General features: G+C 35.3%; 3 protein-coding genes across 3 annotated transcripts; all 3 read right to left on the bottom strand.

The window, feature by feature from the left end:
- Positions 1 to 1,505: 1,505 nt before the first annotated feature.
- LOC149735040 (ADP-ribosylation factor 2-like) lies at positions 1,506 to 3,957 on the bottom strand. Its single transcript, XM_089879851.1, has 4 exons — positions 3,765 to 3,957; positions 3,126 to 3,236; positions 2,224 to 2,348; positions 1,506 to 1,942 (listed from the first exon to the last, which is right to left on the bottom strand). Exons 1-4 carry the CDS (start codon positions 3,910 to 3,912, stop codon positions 1,781 to 1,783), a joined length of 546 nt encoding a protein of 181 aa, XP_089735977.1. The 5' UTR covers positions 3,913 to 3,957; the 3' UTR covers positions 1,506 to 1,780.
- Positions 3,956 to 6,853, bottom strand: LOC149735041 (uncharacterized). The gene is made up of 4 exons (XM_089879850.1): positions 6,647 to 6,853; positions 6,203 to 6,313; positions 5,400 to 5,524; positions 3,956 to 5,059 (listed from the first exon to the last, which is right to left on the bottom strand). The coding sequence occupies exons 1-4, from the start codon at positions 6,792 to 6,794 to the stop codon at positions 4,895 to 4,897; spliced, it is 549 nt and encodes a 182-aa protein (XP_089735976.1). The 5' UTR covers positions 6,795 to 6,853; the 3' UTR covers positions 3,956 to 4,894.
- Positions 6,854 to 8,757: 1,904 nt separating this feature from the next.
- On the bottom strand, positions 8,758 to 19,431 carry LOC149735042 (nostrin-like). The gene is made up of 17 exons (XM_089879779.1): positions 19,324 to 19,431; positions 18,937 to 19,017; positions 18,545 to 18,630; positions 18,102 to 18,248; positions 16,727 to 16,808; positions 16,312 to 16,374; positions 16,028 to 16,123; positions 15,711 to 15,845; positions 14,224 to 14,313; positions 12,751 to 12,870; positions 12,345 to 12,530; positions 11,948 to 12,076; positions 11,578 to 11,677; positions 11,188 to 11,304; positions 10,809 to 10,922; positions 10,344 to 10,448; positions 8,758 to 10,016 (listed from the first exon to the last, which is right to left on the bottom strand). Exons 2-17 carry the CDS (start codon positions 18,961 to 18,963, stop codon positions 9,904 to 9,906), a joined length of 1,710 nt encoding a protein of 569 aa, XP_089735905.1. The 5' UTR covers positions 18,964 to 19,017; positions 19,324 to 19,431; the 3' UTR covers positions 8,758 to 9,903.
- Between the last annotated feature and the right edge of the window lie 242 nt (positions 19,432 to 19,673).

Genomic DNA, 19,673 nt, shown 5'->3' on the forward strand with positions numbered 1-19,673 from the left:
TACTACCCCTGGTGGTACCCCTGCTGGTAGGTACCCACCCTGGTACCAATCCTGGCGATACCCCCGCAGGTACTACCCCTGGTGGTACCCACCCTGGTACTACCCCTGGTGGTACCCGCGCAGCTACTACCCCTGGTGGTACCCCCGCAGGTACTACCCCTGGCGATACCCCCGCAGGTACTACCCCTGGTGGTACCCCCGCAGGTACTACCCCTGGTGGTACCCACGCTGGTACTACCCCTGGTGGTACCCACGCTGGTACTACCCCTGGTGGTACCCACGCTGGTAGGTACCCACCCTGGTGGTACCCCTGCTGGTAGGTACCTACCCTGGTACTACCCCTGGCGATACCCCCGCAGGTACTACCGCTGGCGGTACCCCCGCAGGTACTACCCATGGTGGTACCCACGCTGGTACTACCCCTGGTGGTACCCGCGCAGGTACTACCCCTGGTGGTACCCCCGCAGGTACTACCCCTGGTGGTACCCCCGCAGGTACTACCCCTGGCGGTACCCGCGCAGGTACTACCCCTGGCGGTACCCGCGCAGGTACTACCCCTGGTGGTACCCCCGCAGGTACTACCCCTGGTGGTACCCGCGCTGGTACTACCCCTGGTGGTACCCGCGCAGGTACTACCCCTGGTGGTACCCCCGCAGGTACTACCCCTGGCGGTACCCGCGCAGGTACTACCCCTGGTGGTACCCGCGCAGGTACTACCCCTGGCGGTACCCGCGCAGGTACTACCCCTGGTGGTACCCGCGCAGGTACTACCCCTGGCGGTACCCGCGCAGGTACTACCCCTGGTGGTACCCGCGCAGGTACTACCCCTGGTGGTACCCCGCAGCTACTACCCCTGGTGGTACCCGCGCAGGTACTACCCCTGGTGGTACCCCCGCAGGTACTACCCCTGGTGGTACCCGCGCAGGTACTACCCCTGGTGGTACCTCCGCAGCTACTACCCCTGGCGATTCCCCCACAGGTACTACCCCTGGTGGTACCCCCGCAGCTACTACCCCTGGTGGTACTACCCCTGGTACTACCCCTGGCGATACCCCCACAGGTACTACCCCTGGTGGTACCCGCGCAGGTACTACCCCTGGTGGTACCCCCGCAGCTACCACCCCTGGTGGTACCCCCGCAGGTACTACCCCTGGTGGTACCCCCGCAGGTACTACCCCTGGTGGTACCCCCGCTGGTACTACCCCTGGTGGTACCCTCGCAGGTACTACCCCTGGTGGTGGTACCCTCGCAGGTACTACCCCTGGTGGTGGTGCCCCCGCAGGTACTACCCCTGGTGGTACCCCCATTGGTACTACCCCTGGTGGTACCCCCCCCAGGGTGGCTACCCCCGCAGCTACTACCCCTGGTGGTACCCCCGCAGGTACTACCCCTGGTACTACCCTATTTGTTACCCCTCCCGTACTACCCTTGTGGTAACGCGAATTTTATCCTTTAAGGTGGTTTACAGTCTTCTTGCACTGCATAACTAAAAGAAAACTTAACAGTGCTTTAAGTAGTAATTTATTTTCTTCTTTTAAAACATTATCCAAAGTTACAATATAGCAATAAAGGATAAGAATAACAAATAGGGTACTTAGAATTTATCTAAATCACAATAGAGAGACACACACTAGTAAAAACGCATTTGGTCTGCGCCAGTAGGCTTTTTCTGTTAGAAAATCTGGCCATATATATACGATGGCTCAATGCTATCAACTGGCTATGTAAGTATTGACCAAGTTTAGAATAGAGTTGCAAAATGAATTGATTGCGATGTAAATTACTTTGCGTTTTTTAGAATCCCGGAAAGCCAGTCCAGTCCTTCGTACAATCCATCTCCAGTTGTAGCACAGGTAGCTTGCACGTACCACTTTCGAGTCCTCATGTTGTTTAGGCCGAGCTTTTCAGTTATCTCTGCTACGGGTCTTGCATTTGGTAGATCCTGTAGAAAACACAAATGTCAGTTTATTCACAGAGCGGCAAACTCTAAAACTGGTAAGGTATACGACATACGTGGCAGCACCTGGGATCCAAGTCCTAGGTGTTGGTAATGGCCAATCCTTGCCTAATTCTAGTACCCATGGCACGCCATCGTGGTAAAAAGAAGTAGGTACACTGCTACACATAGTTGTATATAGACAATCCGTTTACCCACGCATGGTTGCATACACATAAATTTAGCATGTATGTACGTATACAGTAATAACGAATACCCATATTAACCTGTTTGTTGGCAAATACAAGCAATGCAGCTTCTCTCAATTCATCTTCATTCAGCATGCGAGTTAATTCTTCTTGTGCTTCTGTTAAACGCTCGCAATCGTTGCTGTCCACAACAAAAATAAGACCTGGAATATTTAAAACTTTGGGGTAAGATGGGACACCTTGTATAAACTATAGGTCTATATATTTACTATAGAGAACCATGTCATGCACTTCAGCCCAATGCTCAGCAGAGCTTAGAAAAATAGAAGCTTGGGCACAAACTTTAAGTCACACACCGCTAATAGTCACACATCACAAACACACTGCATCGTTTTGTAGTTATCACAGCACACCCCTGACAGTTTATCTCAGAAAAACATTGGCAGACGCATATTTTATGAACCCTAGATCATTTGTTCTCAGCTTTGCCTCATTTTAATTTGGAAAAATACAGCAGTTTCCCATTTTACTCCCGAGTACCAAGCACTGTATACAGTATTGTAAATTCAGTGTATTACATAGTAGTGTGACCAGTGGCGCAGCCAGGGGGGTTTCTGGGGTTTGTTGAAAAATTTGTTGATTAAAACCCCCCTTTTTTTTCTGGCTGCGCCACTGAGTGTGACAGTGTTTATTGGTCACGTAGTAAGTTAATGAGGCTATACTTCAAAAATGCGAAAACAGTTGCATTACATCGACTGTTCACATCACACTAGATAAACAAGTTACATTCATACACATACAACAAGTAAGAAACTCAATAGTTTAACAACAACAGCTTAAGTTAAACCTACAAACACTGGTATGTGAAACAAAGACAGTTGAAACCCACACACTGTTCCTTGAGTGTTTTAAGTAAAAAATATAAAAAAAATTTAAATTATTTCCCAAATATAGAACATAAGTTAAAGAAAATGGTATACCTTGGGTGTTTTGGAAGTAATGTCTCCACAAGGGTCGGATTTTGTCTTGGCCACCAACGTCCCAGACAGTAAAACTGATGTTCTTGTATTCCACTGTCTCAACATTAAAACCTGAAAATATAGCGTTTAAATTTTGAGACTTGCATAGTTTTAAAGCGCCATGGATAAACCATTTGTTTCTATAATTTAAAATCAGTTTTAAAAACGTAGTTTAATTGGAAATCAGTTAAAAAAATCAAAAGTTTGTAAGCATTATACATTAGTATACTCTAAAATTGACTGAAAGATTAAAAATGTTCCATAAGGCTGTTAATATGTTACGTAATATATAGTAGGGTGGGGGAAGATGGGACATATTTTCGTTCTATTTTCTCGTTCAACTTAGTATTAAACAAAGAACATTTAAAGAATTATAAAACCCTAACCTCACGACATCCATACCGTTGTTAATTGTTCAAACACGATCAGGATTTTGGGATATTAGGTGCTAAAGGTGTCCCATCTTCCCCCACCCTACTGTATGACCAAAAAGTTCATGAAAAAGTTAAAAAATGTTGCTAAAGATTGTGCTATAGCTGATATATTATGTAAGAGTTTACCAACAAGTTTAAAACTTTACAATTCCAATAAATGTCTTACCAATAGTAGGAATTGTGGTGACAATTTCTCCGAGTTTTAATTTGTAAAGAATTGTTGTTTTTCCAGCAGCGTCAAGTCCCACCATCAGAATTCGCATTTCTTTCTTGCCAAAAAGGCTGCTAAACAGCTTTGCAAACGATCCTCCCATTTTAAACAGTTTTTAAATCCTAGCTACCACTAATAAATAAACCCTGCAAGGAAAGAAATAGTGTACACATATTGTGAGTCAGAAAACACACGCAAAAACTATTACATTCACTAAAAAACGAGAGATTAAATAAAATATAGGACATAACACGAAGCACTGTTACACAATGTATTCTAACTAATATAGTTTGTGGATTAGCAAAAAATTGGTTTTTTTGAGTAAAATGCAGGGAAGCTTAAACATTGGTTCAAAACAGGACTGATGTCACAGAAACAAAATTTTGTGGCCAATAGCCACTCACATGAAAGTTCAAAGTTATTGGTAAAGTATTTTGGCAATTAGGTGCACAGGACTTCAACTTTTAATGTCATGATAATGATATTTGCCATGTTACAGTGAATTTCAACAGTTCGCTATTAGTTTAAGCAAAAAGATCAGGTTTTTAACAAATATTTAGTGAAATTGATGTTTATATATGAAGCATGAAACCACTACACCTAAAATTGCTGTTAAGAAATGTAAACGTCGTTAAACTTCCACCAAAACGATATGGACCAGATATAAGCACCACGCTGTAACAGTAGTATGACACATGATATACAGTCTTCGATACATTTTATTAAATAAATTAAAAAATGATTTTCATTTTATCTTGCACCGTGGGGAAGTTAGGGGACTTGGGGTAAATGGTTTTCTTTAAGTTATGATTATTTTTGTAATTATTTATTGTCAATTTTGATAAGATTATCAATTTTAATACATAGAAAAAATAAACCATGCCTTTCAAAGAAAAATTTTAAAACTGTCAAATAATAGTTCAAAATTTTGTAAATTGTTAAGTTAATTGCTCCTTTTTCTTATATATAACAACCTAATAGGAGTGAAAAAATCTGTGTTTTTTTAAATTTGTTAGCAGTTGCCACATGGAATGATTTGACAAAAGCAGCATACAATTTGTTCATTAATTTTGGTCCTTTTTTGTCTAAGATTTTAAGCTTTTCAATGCGTTTGACAGCCAGTCCAGTCCTTCGTATAATCCATCTCCAGTAGTGGCACAAGTTGCTTGTATATACCATTGTCGGTTGCGAAGGCCTGACAACTTTAGTTTATCAGTCAGACCAGCCGTGGTCATGGCATTGGGAAGATCCTGAAAGAAATTGTGATTTTACAAATTATGATTGTGAGAAATTGTGATTAAGAAATTGATTTTACAAGAAATTGTGTTTTAAAACAAATTTTAAGCGTTTTTTTTTTTATTTAGGGTTTTTGGGTGAAATGTAAAGACTGAGAGTTCAAATAAAAACTTAACACTATTTTTACACGGTTTTACAAGGTATTAAAGATTATGGCAACATTTTGACGTTTTTACATGAAATTTTGGTTTATTAGAAAATAGTTATATAAACACTATAAAAAGACTTACACAAGAGTCAGAAATATGTGAAAAAGAAAAACTATATATATATAGTTGATAAGAACAAACACACCTGTTTATTAGCGAATATAAGAACAACAGCGTCGCGTAATTCATCCTCATTCAGCATCCTATGTAATTCTTCCTGGGCTTCACTAACTCGCTCGTTGTCATTGCTGTCCACCACAAATATGAGACCTGGGAATGGAAATGTTTTTATACAGCAACCAAATCAGGGCCTATTGTAGACCATAAGGTACAACCTATTTCAAAGCTATTTATTTATAATGAACTTAATGAATGATTGGAGCAACGCGGGATGAATTAGTAAAGAAAGACACAATAAACGAAACAACAGTACGCTACATGCATTAAACGCACAGCTGATGGGTTTGTGGTTGCATCACCACACGTGGGTTCACAGACGAATAATGCCGTGTGTGACGTATACACGTATAAAGACGATGTTCGTCTATATTATATATGTGTAACATTATGAGTGGCTGTTATGGATAGAAGCATTGGGCATGTTAGAAGTGCCTGTTTTTAGAACAAAACTAAATTTTGTCACAAAAGTGACATAAAAATGTCTTTAAAACCAAGCCTGGACCTAGCAAGAGACTTTACAATAAGGATGCCTAAGCTTACACGTCGCCAAAAATTTATTACAGAAGGCGGACAGCAAATGTTTTAGCACCCCGTTTTTCAGCCCAAAACTGTGTTAACCATGAAGTTAGGATGTTGATACAAACAAACAGAGTCAAAGTAATAATTATTCAGCACATTAATCAAGGAAGTCACTGCATTTTGGCACAGTAGATTTTTTGAAAAGTTTTCACTTATACAAGGGAAAATTCAAAAAGCATATTGCGATACCTTGGGTGTTTTGGAAGTAATGTCTCCACAAGGGTCGGATTTTGTCTTGGCCACCAACGTCCCACACAGTAAAACTGATGTTCTTGTATTCCACTGTCTCAACATTAAAACCTGCAAAAATATGACAGCATAAGAAATTGGATAATCTATTCTATGTGGGTGAGGTCATGCAGTGTGACATGCCATGGAACCCGAGATTTATGCCAGGGTTTGCCCCCCCCCCCCAAAGGTTAAATAACCAACTAGTAAAACGAAGAAAAGGAATCAACATCAAACCGAAAGTCGTTAATAACTTGCTCTGGATAAAAAGTCTGGGAAAGAGCGACAGTTAAAAAGCATGGCTGTTGAACTCCGCATACGGTGAACTTGCATTCGGTTGTTAAAATTAAAAAAAAAATGATATATGTATATAAGCTACTTTACTTTACAATATAAATAACTTACCAATAGTGGGAATAGTAGTAACAATTTCACCAAGCTTTAATTTATAAAGAACAGTTGTTTTTCCGGCCGCATCCAAGCCAACCATTAATATTCTCATCTCTTTTTTTGAGAACAATTTACTAAACAAAGAACTAAACGAAAGCCCCATTTTTGAGCTTTTATAAGGTATTTTCTGAAAACAACAACCTAAAATAATTTAAAGGGCCTAAACACACCCCAAATGTACTTCGCTTTAATCGATAGAGTGTGTTTTTCTAATTCCAACGACACCTTACTTGTTTTAATCGGTTCTGTATAACCAAAGATATTCCAGCTCAAACACCGTGAAATTCAAAAAACTGATTTGAAAGTTGCGTGGCGAAAAAAATTGAGAAGTGTACTACCCACGTGACAAACACGTAACAAAATTGTTGAAGCGTGGCCGCTCTCATTCAGAAAGGCGAGAGGCAGTGTTTTCAGCGAAAAACGATAGAACAAAAAAAACGCAAAAAAGCACAAAAAAAACGCAGGTTTCGCTTTTACGAATGAATCAGTCACGTGACTAGTACGTTCCTACGTCACAATCACGGAGCTCGTAGTAAAAAAAAAAAGCGCTAGAGATCACTGTTTGAGGACGAATATCTCCGCCTATACTGGACCAATTTTAATAAGCAAAGTATTTTTGGAATCAATAAAACGGTCGCTTTACGAATTTACCATAAAAAACAAAAGTGACGTGGGGTGTGTTTAGGCCCTTTAATATGGGTTTTTCATAAATCCTCTACCAGTTAAAGTGTGGCTTGTTTGGCAAAAACCATTGTATTTTGTTGGCATATTATTGGATGTATATGATGGTAAACAGTAGAATAGGAATCGTAGAAATTAAGTTAAGCATAAAATTGGACAAATTAGCAACTAGCTTACATCCTACGTTAATTAAACTAAATCGATTTTAAAGAATTACGCAACCGGCTTTCGTGACGTCACACATTGTACAAGATACTTCCTTACTGGCTCTAACGCTTATGTTTAACTATATATCCATAAAAAGCACTAAAATTAAACCAGATTTTACCAAATACAATAAACTTTATAGACTAAATTACACAAAAAGCTACAAAACGAGCAAAAACTATAAAAAAACAACGATGTTTGAAGGAACTAAAAATAGCGAATATACCACTATTATTAATATATTTTTAAGCTTATTTTACAGCGAATACAGCATTTAAACACCTGCTAGCGCTTGGAGCTTCTGCAAATACTATAGACAAGCGAAAATCGCGAAATTGACACCTCTAATTTAACAGCGCGACTTTTCAAAGGCGTTGGCTTCATAAGTCGCTGAGGAAATGTTTGCCACGTCACGAGACTATATTTCGTTAGTGACGTCACGTGGGCAGTTTATTTTTGTATTAGCGGGGAGTGGGCGCGCTTCCTCGATATTTTTTATTATATCTGGCTCGTTTAAACAGTCTTTATTGATAAATATTACATGATAAGACTTATTTACTACTAAAAGTGCGTTGACAGTAGAAATAGACATACTTCTAATGTTTATTTTAGACATAAATTTGCTCAGGACAAAAGTCCGACTCTGGTCATGCTTGCTTAAAAAGTAATCAATATGACAATAATTGAATTAGTTCATCCAAATATGTTTAAATAGTTACTGCCTGGATGGAATTGCTTACTTATACCAGAAAATGGATCCATGACGAGGGTGACAAATAATGGTCTAATAAATTTACAACACTTTTTAAAAAGTTAATTAATCACCCACAAACTAGCATATGCTGCTTTTGAGCTAGCACAAGGTGTAGGAAACAATACCCAGGTTATAACAGCCGTTGTTACCCTGCGACACCAAAATAAATAAGTTACATTCCTCTAAAACTTCGGGTTTCAAAATCACCCTAGTCTGCTACCAGCAAAATTCACCAGGTAAACTATACAACTACTTCAGACAATAGAAAAATACAGTGAAGTACAAATGCACACACCTGGAAAAATTGACAGTCAGCTTCAATTGTATGAATGCATGTTTTTCCTGTGTATAAAAGGACACTGGCCCCACAGCTCGACAGTGAGCATGTGGTATACCTACAACACAATCTAAAAAACAAATATAATTTTAAAACATGGGGTATACCTTTATTTTAAATAGATTGTACCAGCATTGCGTAATAAGGGCATCAAATACAAGACGACTAATTAAAAATTAATTGAAACATGAAAAACAGAGATAGTTGTACAGTGCAGGGCTTATAAAATAACATAGCTGGCACCAATATAAACAAAACCAATGCTTTTAGGGCCCATGATTTGGTCCTATGCTGTAGTACAACTGTCACAATGTAGTAGTGTTTAAGCACTTACAAATGATATATAATATATATAAAGACAGTAGCGCTGTAACCAATTTTAAAAGGTCTAAAACGCTCTATAGTGTGACCAATTTTGAAATACAAACAAGGTTGAAATTTTTAATTACAATTTCGTTTTTCCAGTTTAATAAGAGTTATTTCAACATATACAGTTGTTGCAACCAACAAAAAGTATCTACACAAATAAAATGATGTGGTATGTAGCACTAATTAGAATACATACACCTTTGGCATAGGGTGATGATAGAATATAAATGAAAGAATAGAAAAGACTAAACAAAGATTCTATGTTGGAAATGCTGTCTGTATTTTGATTATTTTTGCTATGTTTACACTGCAGTGTGCCTTGTTGAAAAGAACATGTTATAACTGGACAGTCGGAATAAGGTTTATAATACAGCCTGGTAAGAGAGTAGGTATTAGGTGAAGGAGTTTATTCATGTTATAATCAGACACCTGTATGTCTGGTGAATAAGAAGACACCCATGCTATAACTCGACAGTGAGCATGAGATGTATGAAAACACCATGAGTGTTTGGTGTATAAAAAGACACCCATGTTATAACTTGACAGTCTGCATGAAGTGTATGAATACACCATGTGTGTCTGGTGTATAAGAAGAAACCCTTGTTATGGCTTGACAGTGGGCAAGGGTGCATGAACATACCATTCATGCCAATTTCAGCACATATATATGTTTTAGGTTCAAACAAGCCAGCCGCACTGCAGAGCTAAACACATATTTGTGTGCAAAATACAACCAAACCAACCATATACCACATAATGGGAATGATAAATTCAGTTAAAACACAACAAGCCATGATAAAAATGGAAAAAAAATTCGAAATTGCGCAAAAAATGAGTAAAATTGTAAAAAAAATCGAAAAATTTTTATACACTAATTTCAACATCAACATAATTTGCGGGAAAGAGTCCTGATTGGTTGTTTACTTCCCCTTTCCACCAATCATCTTCACCCTTTTCGAATACGTTTATTACATCACCTGGAAAGTAAATGAAATATTGTAGAAACAATAAACTTAAGAAACCAAAGCATTTGAGCCAGTGAGCATGAGGTGTATGAATACACCATGTGTGTCTGGTGTATAAGAAGACACCCATGTTATAACTCGTCAGTGAGCATGAGGTGTATGAATACACCATGTGTGTTGGTAAGACAACAGTCATGTATGTATACGTCGAGTTATAACATAGGTGACGTTCCAGGCTAAATATAGCACAAATCCCATGTTTGAGACAAGGTTCTCAGCCACATAGAATAGATATTAAAGAAAAATATCATACAACATCCTTCACAGGTAATCTCTTACCTTCTTTGATTGACAGTTCATCAGGTCTAGTAGCTGCATAATCATAAATAGCAACACATCGACATAATACTGTAGTTTCACCAGAGTTCGTGACCTCAGGTTTTGCTGGAGGCAATTTCAAGATTGTATTAACATTCTAAACTGGTTTGCGTATACAGTTCAAAAAAAGAACAATTTCACACTTTGATTTTTTAAAAATATACTTGTTTTTAAAAGACTTTAATTGGAAAAGGGGAAAATGCTATTAGAAACAGAACACTTGTGTTAGAATAACTGCCCCGCCAAGCGAGAATAAATAAGTTACATTCATTCATTTATTTGCATTAATTTGTCTATAAAATTTAGGTTGTGTTTTTCAAGGTGTATGAAACCAAACACCTGTGTTATAACATCTTCATTGGCCTTTTATTGATACATAAGTTACATTTATTTGTTTTATTTACCCATAAAATATATTTCATTCACCTGGTGTTTCCACTGGCGTTTCAAACTCCGGTGAAGCTGGTGGAACTGAATTTTTCGTTGAACTTGACGTGACGCTTGCATTACTTGTACGTCTGTTGTCACGCATTACTTTGCCTGGTAGGGGGAAATGGTTACTGTTTATGTGAAATAAAACTATAAAAAAGGATAAAAATTAAAAAGGAATTAGTTACTGTTAAGAGCTTCAGTTGAAAAATGGCAAAAAACCATAAATTATACAAAAAGTAACAAAAAATAGACAAGTCCCAGGTCTTATGGATAAGAGTAAAAAAGTGTAGAAAAAAAGAAAAACTAAATAAAACACAACAAAAAGTATAATAAAAAATCAAAGCTCAAAAGCTAAAACTTTGCCATAACTTACCAGTAGCTGCTGAAACAGTTTCGTAATTCTTCTTCTGATGGTGGTTATGGTTGCTATGATTTCTATGGTTCTCTAGTGAGGAAGATCGGTGTCGCGTGACGGGAGCGCGACTTTTTGCTGGAGATTAGAATCTAGTTAGTTGGTGTACTGAGTTGTGAATGGAGTAAATGATGTCACAATAGTCACACAGCCTGGGGTGAATCTTTTAGTATTGCTTCACCCAGTGGTCACTAATGGGTTGTCCAAATTTTTAGTCATAAAGAAAAACAATCCTTTATGAAGTTGTATACGTGGTAACTTGTAAGGGAGCACTAGGTGTACGAAACAGAACACCTGTGTTATACCGACCGTCAAGAGAATAAATAAGTATCTATTAGTTATAAAACTTACACTTTGATTTTGACTTGGATTTATGTTGGCTTTTTTCTTTTTCTTGTAACCTTTCATAGGCCTCTCCTGGTCTTGAGCGAAACACAGTGTACAGGATGCCCTGAGTTATTATGTGTTGATAATGTTATGATTTGTTTAAGACCAAAAACAAAATACAAAATTTACAGAAAAAACTAACAAAAAAACGGAGAAAATTAACAAAATAAACAATAATAATAAAAACCTAAAAACAACAAAAATAAACATAGTAAAAAAGACAAAGCAATAACCCGTTTATCCCTATGGTTTTCGATGTAGTGAAACGGATAAGCAAGTACAACTAGCTTTAACATAAATCAACTATAAACAAAACACACTAATTAATAATTACCTGTTTATCCGTGTGGTTTTCCATGCAGTTAGACAGCGGGTGTTGTGGTCTGGACGATCCATCAATAGATGAAAGAGTGAGGTTTAATTTATATCGAATAATGTCAAAGAATGTCAGCATTGCTGAAGACTGTGGAGGAAAGAATTTCAAGTATTTTTATTTTTTATTGAAATATTTAATATTTTACAGTAGGTTGGGGTAAGATGGAACATGCTTTTATTCTCTTTATCGTCCCATTTCTTAGTAAAGAAAGAAGATTTACAGAATTATTCACCAAAATCGGTAGAACTGCCAAAATATACAGCGTGATTTTGCTAATGCTAAATAATTTCAAAGATACATTAAATCAATTTCAAAAAAAAATAAAAAAAATAAAAAAAACATGTTTTTTTTTAACCTGCAACAATCTATTGGAGATATCTGATTGGTTCTTAGGGTCATTATCTTTTGAGGCTTCAGCCAATCTTTTGAGGCCGTCACGATGAGCACGCTCCTTCTGGCAGTCAGCTATATAACGTTCAAGTAGTTTGTTCACTGATGCCCGTCGTCGATCTGGGGACATCGGACAGCTGAAATTTTCTTGCTGTGAAATGGAAATGTGATATATTTTGTGTTTAAAGGTACACATTCATCAGTTTTAGCAGCATAGAAATTTTATACACTGAGCATTTACAGTGCATTTAGTACCTATCAATAATCTGATTTTATCAAGAAAATATTAAAATCTTCTATAACTTAATCTTACACTAACTTGCATATTTTATTTAACCCTTATACGCTTATACCCCGATGGTTCTACTCACATAGAAATCACATAATAGTTGCTCGGACATATACGGCGCCCCCTTTAGTTTATCGGCCACTAGAAGGATCTCTGTTTGCGGGGACAAGCCCTCACATGCATCGTCGAGTATCCGACACATCTGTGGAAAATATGATTTCTATTTTACCAAGAGGACTTGGTATAGCGGCAGAAAACACAAAAGCGTTCAACTTCTGTCATTACTCAAAATGGTCTAATAGTCAAGTGTAAAGTAGTAAGAAAAAACAAATTTTAAGCATATGTTCAGGTGTTAAACAAGAAATTTTACGATGCTTGTATGCAAAGAGTGTTTAATAGGCTATATAGTAAAAAGCAAACACAAATTTAACGTAATTAGCTTTTATCAGTTTAGGCGCTGTTCAAATACACATAATAATATGAAAAATCATTTCAACCAATACCATAATAGCCATTAGGTGACGGTTTTGTGTTTTTGTAAGCAAATTAATCGTTTTTTTAATTACATATATTACTGTTTCAGTATAAATTGTATCTGAATTTATACATATGTATAACCTTATTTTTAAAGAAATCATAGTAAAAATACATTTTTTTTAATTTATAAAACACCAACATTTTATAAAACGACACTTAAAATGACAAGTTAAAAAGGTCTCTTTATAGTGATCTATGCGTTATTTATCTTTTTACGGAATCAGACATAAAAATATTTTATACCTAAGATTATTAAAACAGTTTGTTATATTAGGTAAGTAAATACAACACCAGGTAAAATTAGAAAAGTGTCAACAAAGTCATGTTGGTGGTTCGTTACATTCAAATCAATTATTAACTATAGTGGTGGTCTTGTATGATGTAATGGGGTAGAACTTGTGGAAATTTGTTTTTATTTTAGAGATTTTTTACTAGAAATGCCATAAATATTTGATTCTTCAACCTCTTAATGAGATAACAGACAACAAAATTGGGACAACACATTTGGTGTAATGTGGTATATTGGTAGGACGTAGGAATAAGTAATTTTTTACCCAGCTGTAAGGTAACAGCTAAATTGACAGAAATTTTGAAAATAAATTTAATAAATTTATGTATTTAAGTTTCTCCACGAACTAATTTGTTAAAACGGTTAAGAAGCGATAGTTAGAATGTTACAGACCTCAAAATACACATTTGTTTAAAGTTACAGTTTTTTATTGAAAAGGCACGTCAAAGCCGTATGACTAGTGTAAACAGTAAGAGGCCCGTGGTATTCAAGTTCCCATGGTATATCATGTGTCACAGACTTTTCTCTATACCATGTTATCATATTATGTGCCAAATACATTACATGTGAATTTTGACATTACGATATTTTGACATTACATGTGAATTTTAACGTTAACATTCATTTTTTAATCATCCAAACACAATTTCTGAGCCAACACAAAAATATTAAGCAAAACATTTTTTCCGACCCTACCAATAATTTTACGCAACCAACAAATTAACTTACGCTTTTCATCTTCGATGGAATTTCGTATAAATTGTCGACATATTTTCCAAGAACGTGGTTGAGTTGTCGAAACTTGTCGTCTTCCATGTCCTGTCACCGAAAAGTTGTAAAATTTATATTTAAAAAAATTAAAACATTCTTAAAAAGTTAAAAAACAATAAAAGTACAAGTTTAAGGTAAAAATGAAAAAAGTATGAGAAACAGTGGTCTTTTTGTATCTCTTTTGGAAATAGCACTTTTCGTTTCATTAGTAATTCATGAAATACCATCAGAATATGAATGACAAAAAGACAAGACCTTTGTTGACATAAAGTAAACCACGTACGGCTATTCTTAACAATGTATCAAAACCTATTGTGATGTCACTATGAACTATTGTTCATACATTGTGTGCTCACAAACTGAATTGAATTAGATTGAATTATCAATCAATTGATGGTCAAAAATTATGAGACTAAAAAAAACACTAGATTTTGTACATATATAGTAAGTTGGGGGAAAGATAGGACACCTTTTTATTCTATTTTCTTGTCCAATTTGGTAGTAAACAAAGAACATTTAGTGAATTATAAAACCGTATTCTCACGACTACCATAGTCTGTTGTTAATTGTTCAAAACACGATCAGAATATTTGGATATTATGTGCTAAAGGTGTCCCATCTTATCCAACAGTATATATATGTAACTTTGTAAGTGATATTTTCATAAATTTTTTCAACATCCCTGCAGCTTAAGCTTTGAGCCCAGTATTGTTTGGTTATGTAGCTTAATTACAAACTATTATAAAACTGATATTGTCTACAAAAAATTTATATAGTTAGTAGTTACATGCAAAGGCAGCCAAAAAATATCATTTTGGTGCAGACAATATCTGTTAATAACTACACAGTACTACTTAATCATGTGTTATTTTCAGTTTAAAATCAAATAGTCTTACTTTAAGCCAAAATAACACACTTGTAAGTTTTGTGGTTTTAAAGTACGTTAACACGGTCTAGGACTCTAAGTTATATTGCCTGTTTAAAGTAAATGGGTATTTGTGTAAAGGATTACACTCTAGCCTGGGGCAGGGCTAAACCACAATTGCTAAATTGAGTAATTTCATTAAATTGAGTTCACTCTTATTTAAAGTCGATTTAAAATTCCTAGAAGTTTCTTAAAAAATTGAGAAATAGGTAAACCATGCTCTAGGGGGGTTGGCATTTGTTTTATGTTGCTTTTTACTAAATTTATGTAGTTTTTTTACGTTTCGTACAGGTGTCTTTTCAGTTAGTTTAAAACAATAAAAAAAGTTAAACAGAAAATAAATTCCAAAAAATAACAGAAAATTGTCACTCTTATTATCAAATGCAGCATAATTTAAAACAATATAATATCCTATCAAAAGTAAACGATGAAAAAAATGTAGTAAAACACACAAAAAAATCTGTTTATATATATCTATATAGATTTTATATATTATACATATATATATTTATATATATACCTCCACTGCATCACAGCATTCAAAACTGGCAGATTCCCAGTCTTGTCTTGATGCTTCTAATTGTATGAGTGAGTTGTAATATTCCAAGTCTGTTCTTTGGATTTGTTCTTCACCACGTTGTTGCTTGGCCATTAACTGGTGAATGAAGATGGAGAAATGGATAAAAAATAAAATAAAAAGTAAAAAAATTGTATTACCCAAAACAAAAACTACAAATACAGGCAAAATACAGACTTTTAAATGGGAAAAATTAGGAAAAAGGTACCAGAAATACAGAATGAAAGCTCAAAATGCCAGTTTTTTTATTAAATCTTTACCTTTTGTTGATCTCGATCAGTTTTAGGGCGTGGTCCGTCAATTTGTTCCCGCAGAGATTCGTTCTCTCGTTGTAGCTGATGGAGTCTCCTCTTTATCTGTGTAAAATATTGTTAACTTTGGAAAAAAAATGAAACATTGTGATTTTCAAAGTTAAGTTATTTAGTGGGCTAAAATAGAATTAGAGCTTTTTAACATTTTAAACTGTTTTCTATATCTATAGTATGGGAAAAATATAAAAATAAGCGAATAAATGAAAATATACAAAGGTTACATCATAGTTTACCTTGATATGTTCTGCATGTTTATCCGTCCATGTTTTAAAACGACTGTCCACTCTTTGCTCCATCTACAGTGAAAATTAAAATATGTTGAACCATTTATGGCTGTATTTAATATCATGGAGTCTATAAATGCAATGCTTGGGCCATAAAAGGTTGTTGACTTATTGCATACCGGTGCCCCAAGTAATAGACAAATCATTAACCAGACTTTTTAAACTTATACTATTTGTGCTGTTTTTCACAGGATTCTGGGTCTAACTGTCCCTTGCCTCCCCTGCATTTTAACAGGTCTGTAATTAAGTTCTGCATACAGATTTTTCGGCACCTATGCTAGCTTTACATACATACTGCCATCTTAACAAAAATAGAGCGACCAAAATAAAAATAAACAGCATACAAATAAAATGGATATTATACCATTCTTCTTGGCTTTAGTTGTTTCTCAGTTACAGTTGACAAAGGTTTAATACATTCTTCTATCAAGGATAATCCAAAATCTCTGTAAATATTAGAGCAATTTATAAAAAGATGCGACAAACCTAAATTTCCTTATGTGTTTTTTTTTAGCAAAATGATACTTTCTTGTCTGTATGTTATGTCTGTATATTAGGTATAAATACAAGAAAAGTTACGCAAACCCTAAATAAAATGGTCACAATTTAGCTATGTAGCCTATAGGGATGCACATTACAGAATAATTAGGTATTCTAGGATATCCTAGAATACTTTATTTCGAATCTAGAATTTCGAATCTTTTTATATTTATAGGAAAAAATAATTTTACCCACATAAGTCAGTTTATAGACTCTGTCATAGTAGCCTTGTTGGATCATGAGCTGTAAATGATCAAAAACTGTACTATTGGGTAGTTTTTGCATCATGAAACGTATAGCATGCTATGAAAAGACGTTGCGAAACGTTTACTCTCGAAAGTCCCACAAACACAAAAATATATTTTTTTAAATTATTAAATTTCAAAAATTTGTTAATATAGTGTATGAGAAGACGTTCGATGACGTCATTAAACAGAATACCGAATCCCGTAATTAGATTCGAATACAAAAGGATTCGAATCTCACGGATTCGAAATTCTGTAATGTGCATCCCTAGTAGCAGCATAGGTATTTACCTAGTATATATATATTGATGTATTCTGATTATATTTATGTCTTTGGGAATAAATGAAGTTTTGAACAACACATATATAATGCAGCACACCTGGTTGTTATCTCACTTTAGTTTAATTACATTTGATATGGTTGCTCTTTGATCAATTTAAAGTAGTAATTAAGTAAGACATTTAATTGCAGGCTACATTTTATAGGCTTGGATGATAGACAAGTTAGAGTAATGTTTATAATATATATATATATATATATATATATATATATATTTCTGTTCCAGTGTTTCGGTATATGTATGTAGGTTAAAGCCTTATGAACTTTTTGGTTGTTATGATTATGTGTTTACTGTATTTTGATTTATGTTGTACAGTTATTAAAATAAGCTATTAATTCATAAATTACACTTAATCGCAAATACAAAGATAAATAATCAAGTTTTACTTTTATCTGTGTAGTTCTGATTGTGAATTTTTCTACACAGAAAAATACATTAAATTAAACTAAACTATCATGTTTTAACTCAAAATGTTGTTAACGGAAAATCGACATAAATTTATCCAATTCTATCTGTGTAGTTATGATTCTAAAACATTGTTTACATGAAAAAATACATTTAATTAAACTCAGCCATCATGTTTCAAGTTAGAAATAAATGAATCCAATATTACCGGTGTAATTCGGCTTCTTTCTCCGTTTCCACACCCACAGTTTTCCATGAAGAACTCATAGGTGAACCAAGTACTGAACAAGCAGCTTTTGACATACGTTGGCCAAGACGACGCAAACTTTTGGCATAATTTTGCTCCAACATAGCCCTGGGATGTATGGAAATGATAAGATTACAAGAAAAGGCGATTTATGAAAACATATATAACAGAAACATAAAATGTTAAACAAAATTGATTTAATTCAGATTTTTTTCAGAAAAAAAAGCAACTTTTAAAAGGAAATAATGACTCAAATGGTCCCAGGCCTCCTATGACTTGGTGTTGGACCTTGTTCATATAAAATACAATATATATTTATATATAAATGCAAGATTATGCAAAGTTTTAAACACTTATACATTAAAAAAATTAAATAAAAAACACATCTATATTTGTGTACTAACCTTTCATTCAGTATATTCACAATTTCGCGACAAAATTCCGTTCCTTGTCTCGTGTAACGTTTTATTTCTTCAAAACCAACAGTGCCCTGTTGGAGAACAATAACAGAATTTTATAAAAAATGATGTGGTGTTAAAATGTTTGCAAAACAAAAAGGAAGAATCCTCCGGTAAGTTAGATTAGGGTGGTGGGAAGTATTAGGGGTTGGTAGTTATAAACTTATTCGTTATATAGGTTGGTAGTTGGTGGTTATATGCATTAATTAAAATTAGCAGATAACGTGGAGAAAGAATCCTAAGGATAGCCCTTAACTAAAAAATAACTTTTAAGCCCGGTAACTAAATAAATAACTTTTAAAAGGTATATTGAAAAAAGGTGCTTTAAAAACACTCACCATAAACGTATTTCTGAAATGCGTCATGTTTTCTGTTTGCTTATTTCCACGAAGTTAATCCAAAGATAAAATATACATCCCCTTTCAAAAGTAAACACGAAAACAACGCTAGATTTAAAAATATACAGCATAAAATGTACAATATGTTAACATTTAATGCAAATCCTAGCTTTAGCGACATAAATTAATCTACTAAAACCACTTATAATCGTAATTTATTCAAATTGTAATAAAAACAATCACTTCTCGAATTATTTCATGCACACGCGTCGACTGTAAATCGCGAATGAAATTTTGACAAAAAATTTCCACCACATTTATTTGCCAGTGTTGCCGTATCCTGTAACTGTTTCGGTATACTAATTGGGGAGTGAATACAATAAATACCTTGGAACTGGTAGCCGGCTGATGGTGCTAGAACGCTGTAAAATTGCAAACAGAAACGGTTTCAGTTCTGGAGCTGTATGCGTTCATCGGTCTATGTAACATATACTGGTTTAAACGGCTGCATGGACCTTTTAACGACGGACAATAGACATATACAGACACCCAGAGTCCGTATATAAATCTGTAAATGTTTATATACGGACTCTGCAGACACCTATACAAATATTATATCTTTTAGGACTTTTTGCAAGACTGTTATGTCGCAACGCCCAACATGACATAACCATGACGAAAGTGTGTGTGTATAGACGTTTCTACTGTGGATCCCAAAAACCAAACGGTAAATACAC

The sequence above is a fragment of the Ciona robusta genome, chromosome 6, assembly GCF_009617815.1.
Source record: "Ciona robusta chromosome 6, ASM961781v2".
Classification (NCBI taxonomy): domain Eukaryota; kingdom Metazoa; phylum Chordata; class Ascidiacea; order Phlebobranchia; family Cionidae; genus Ciona; species Ciona robusta.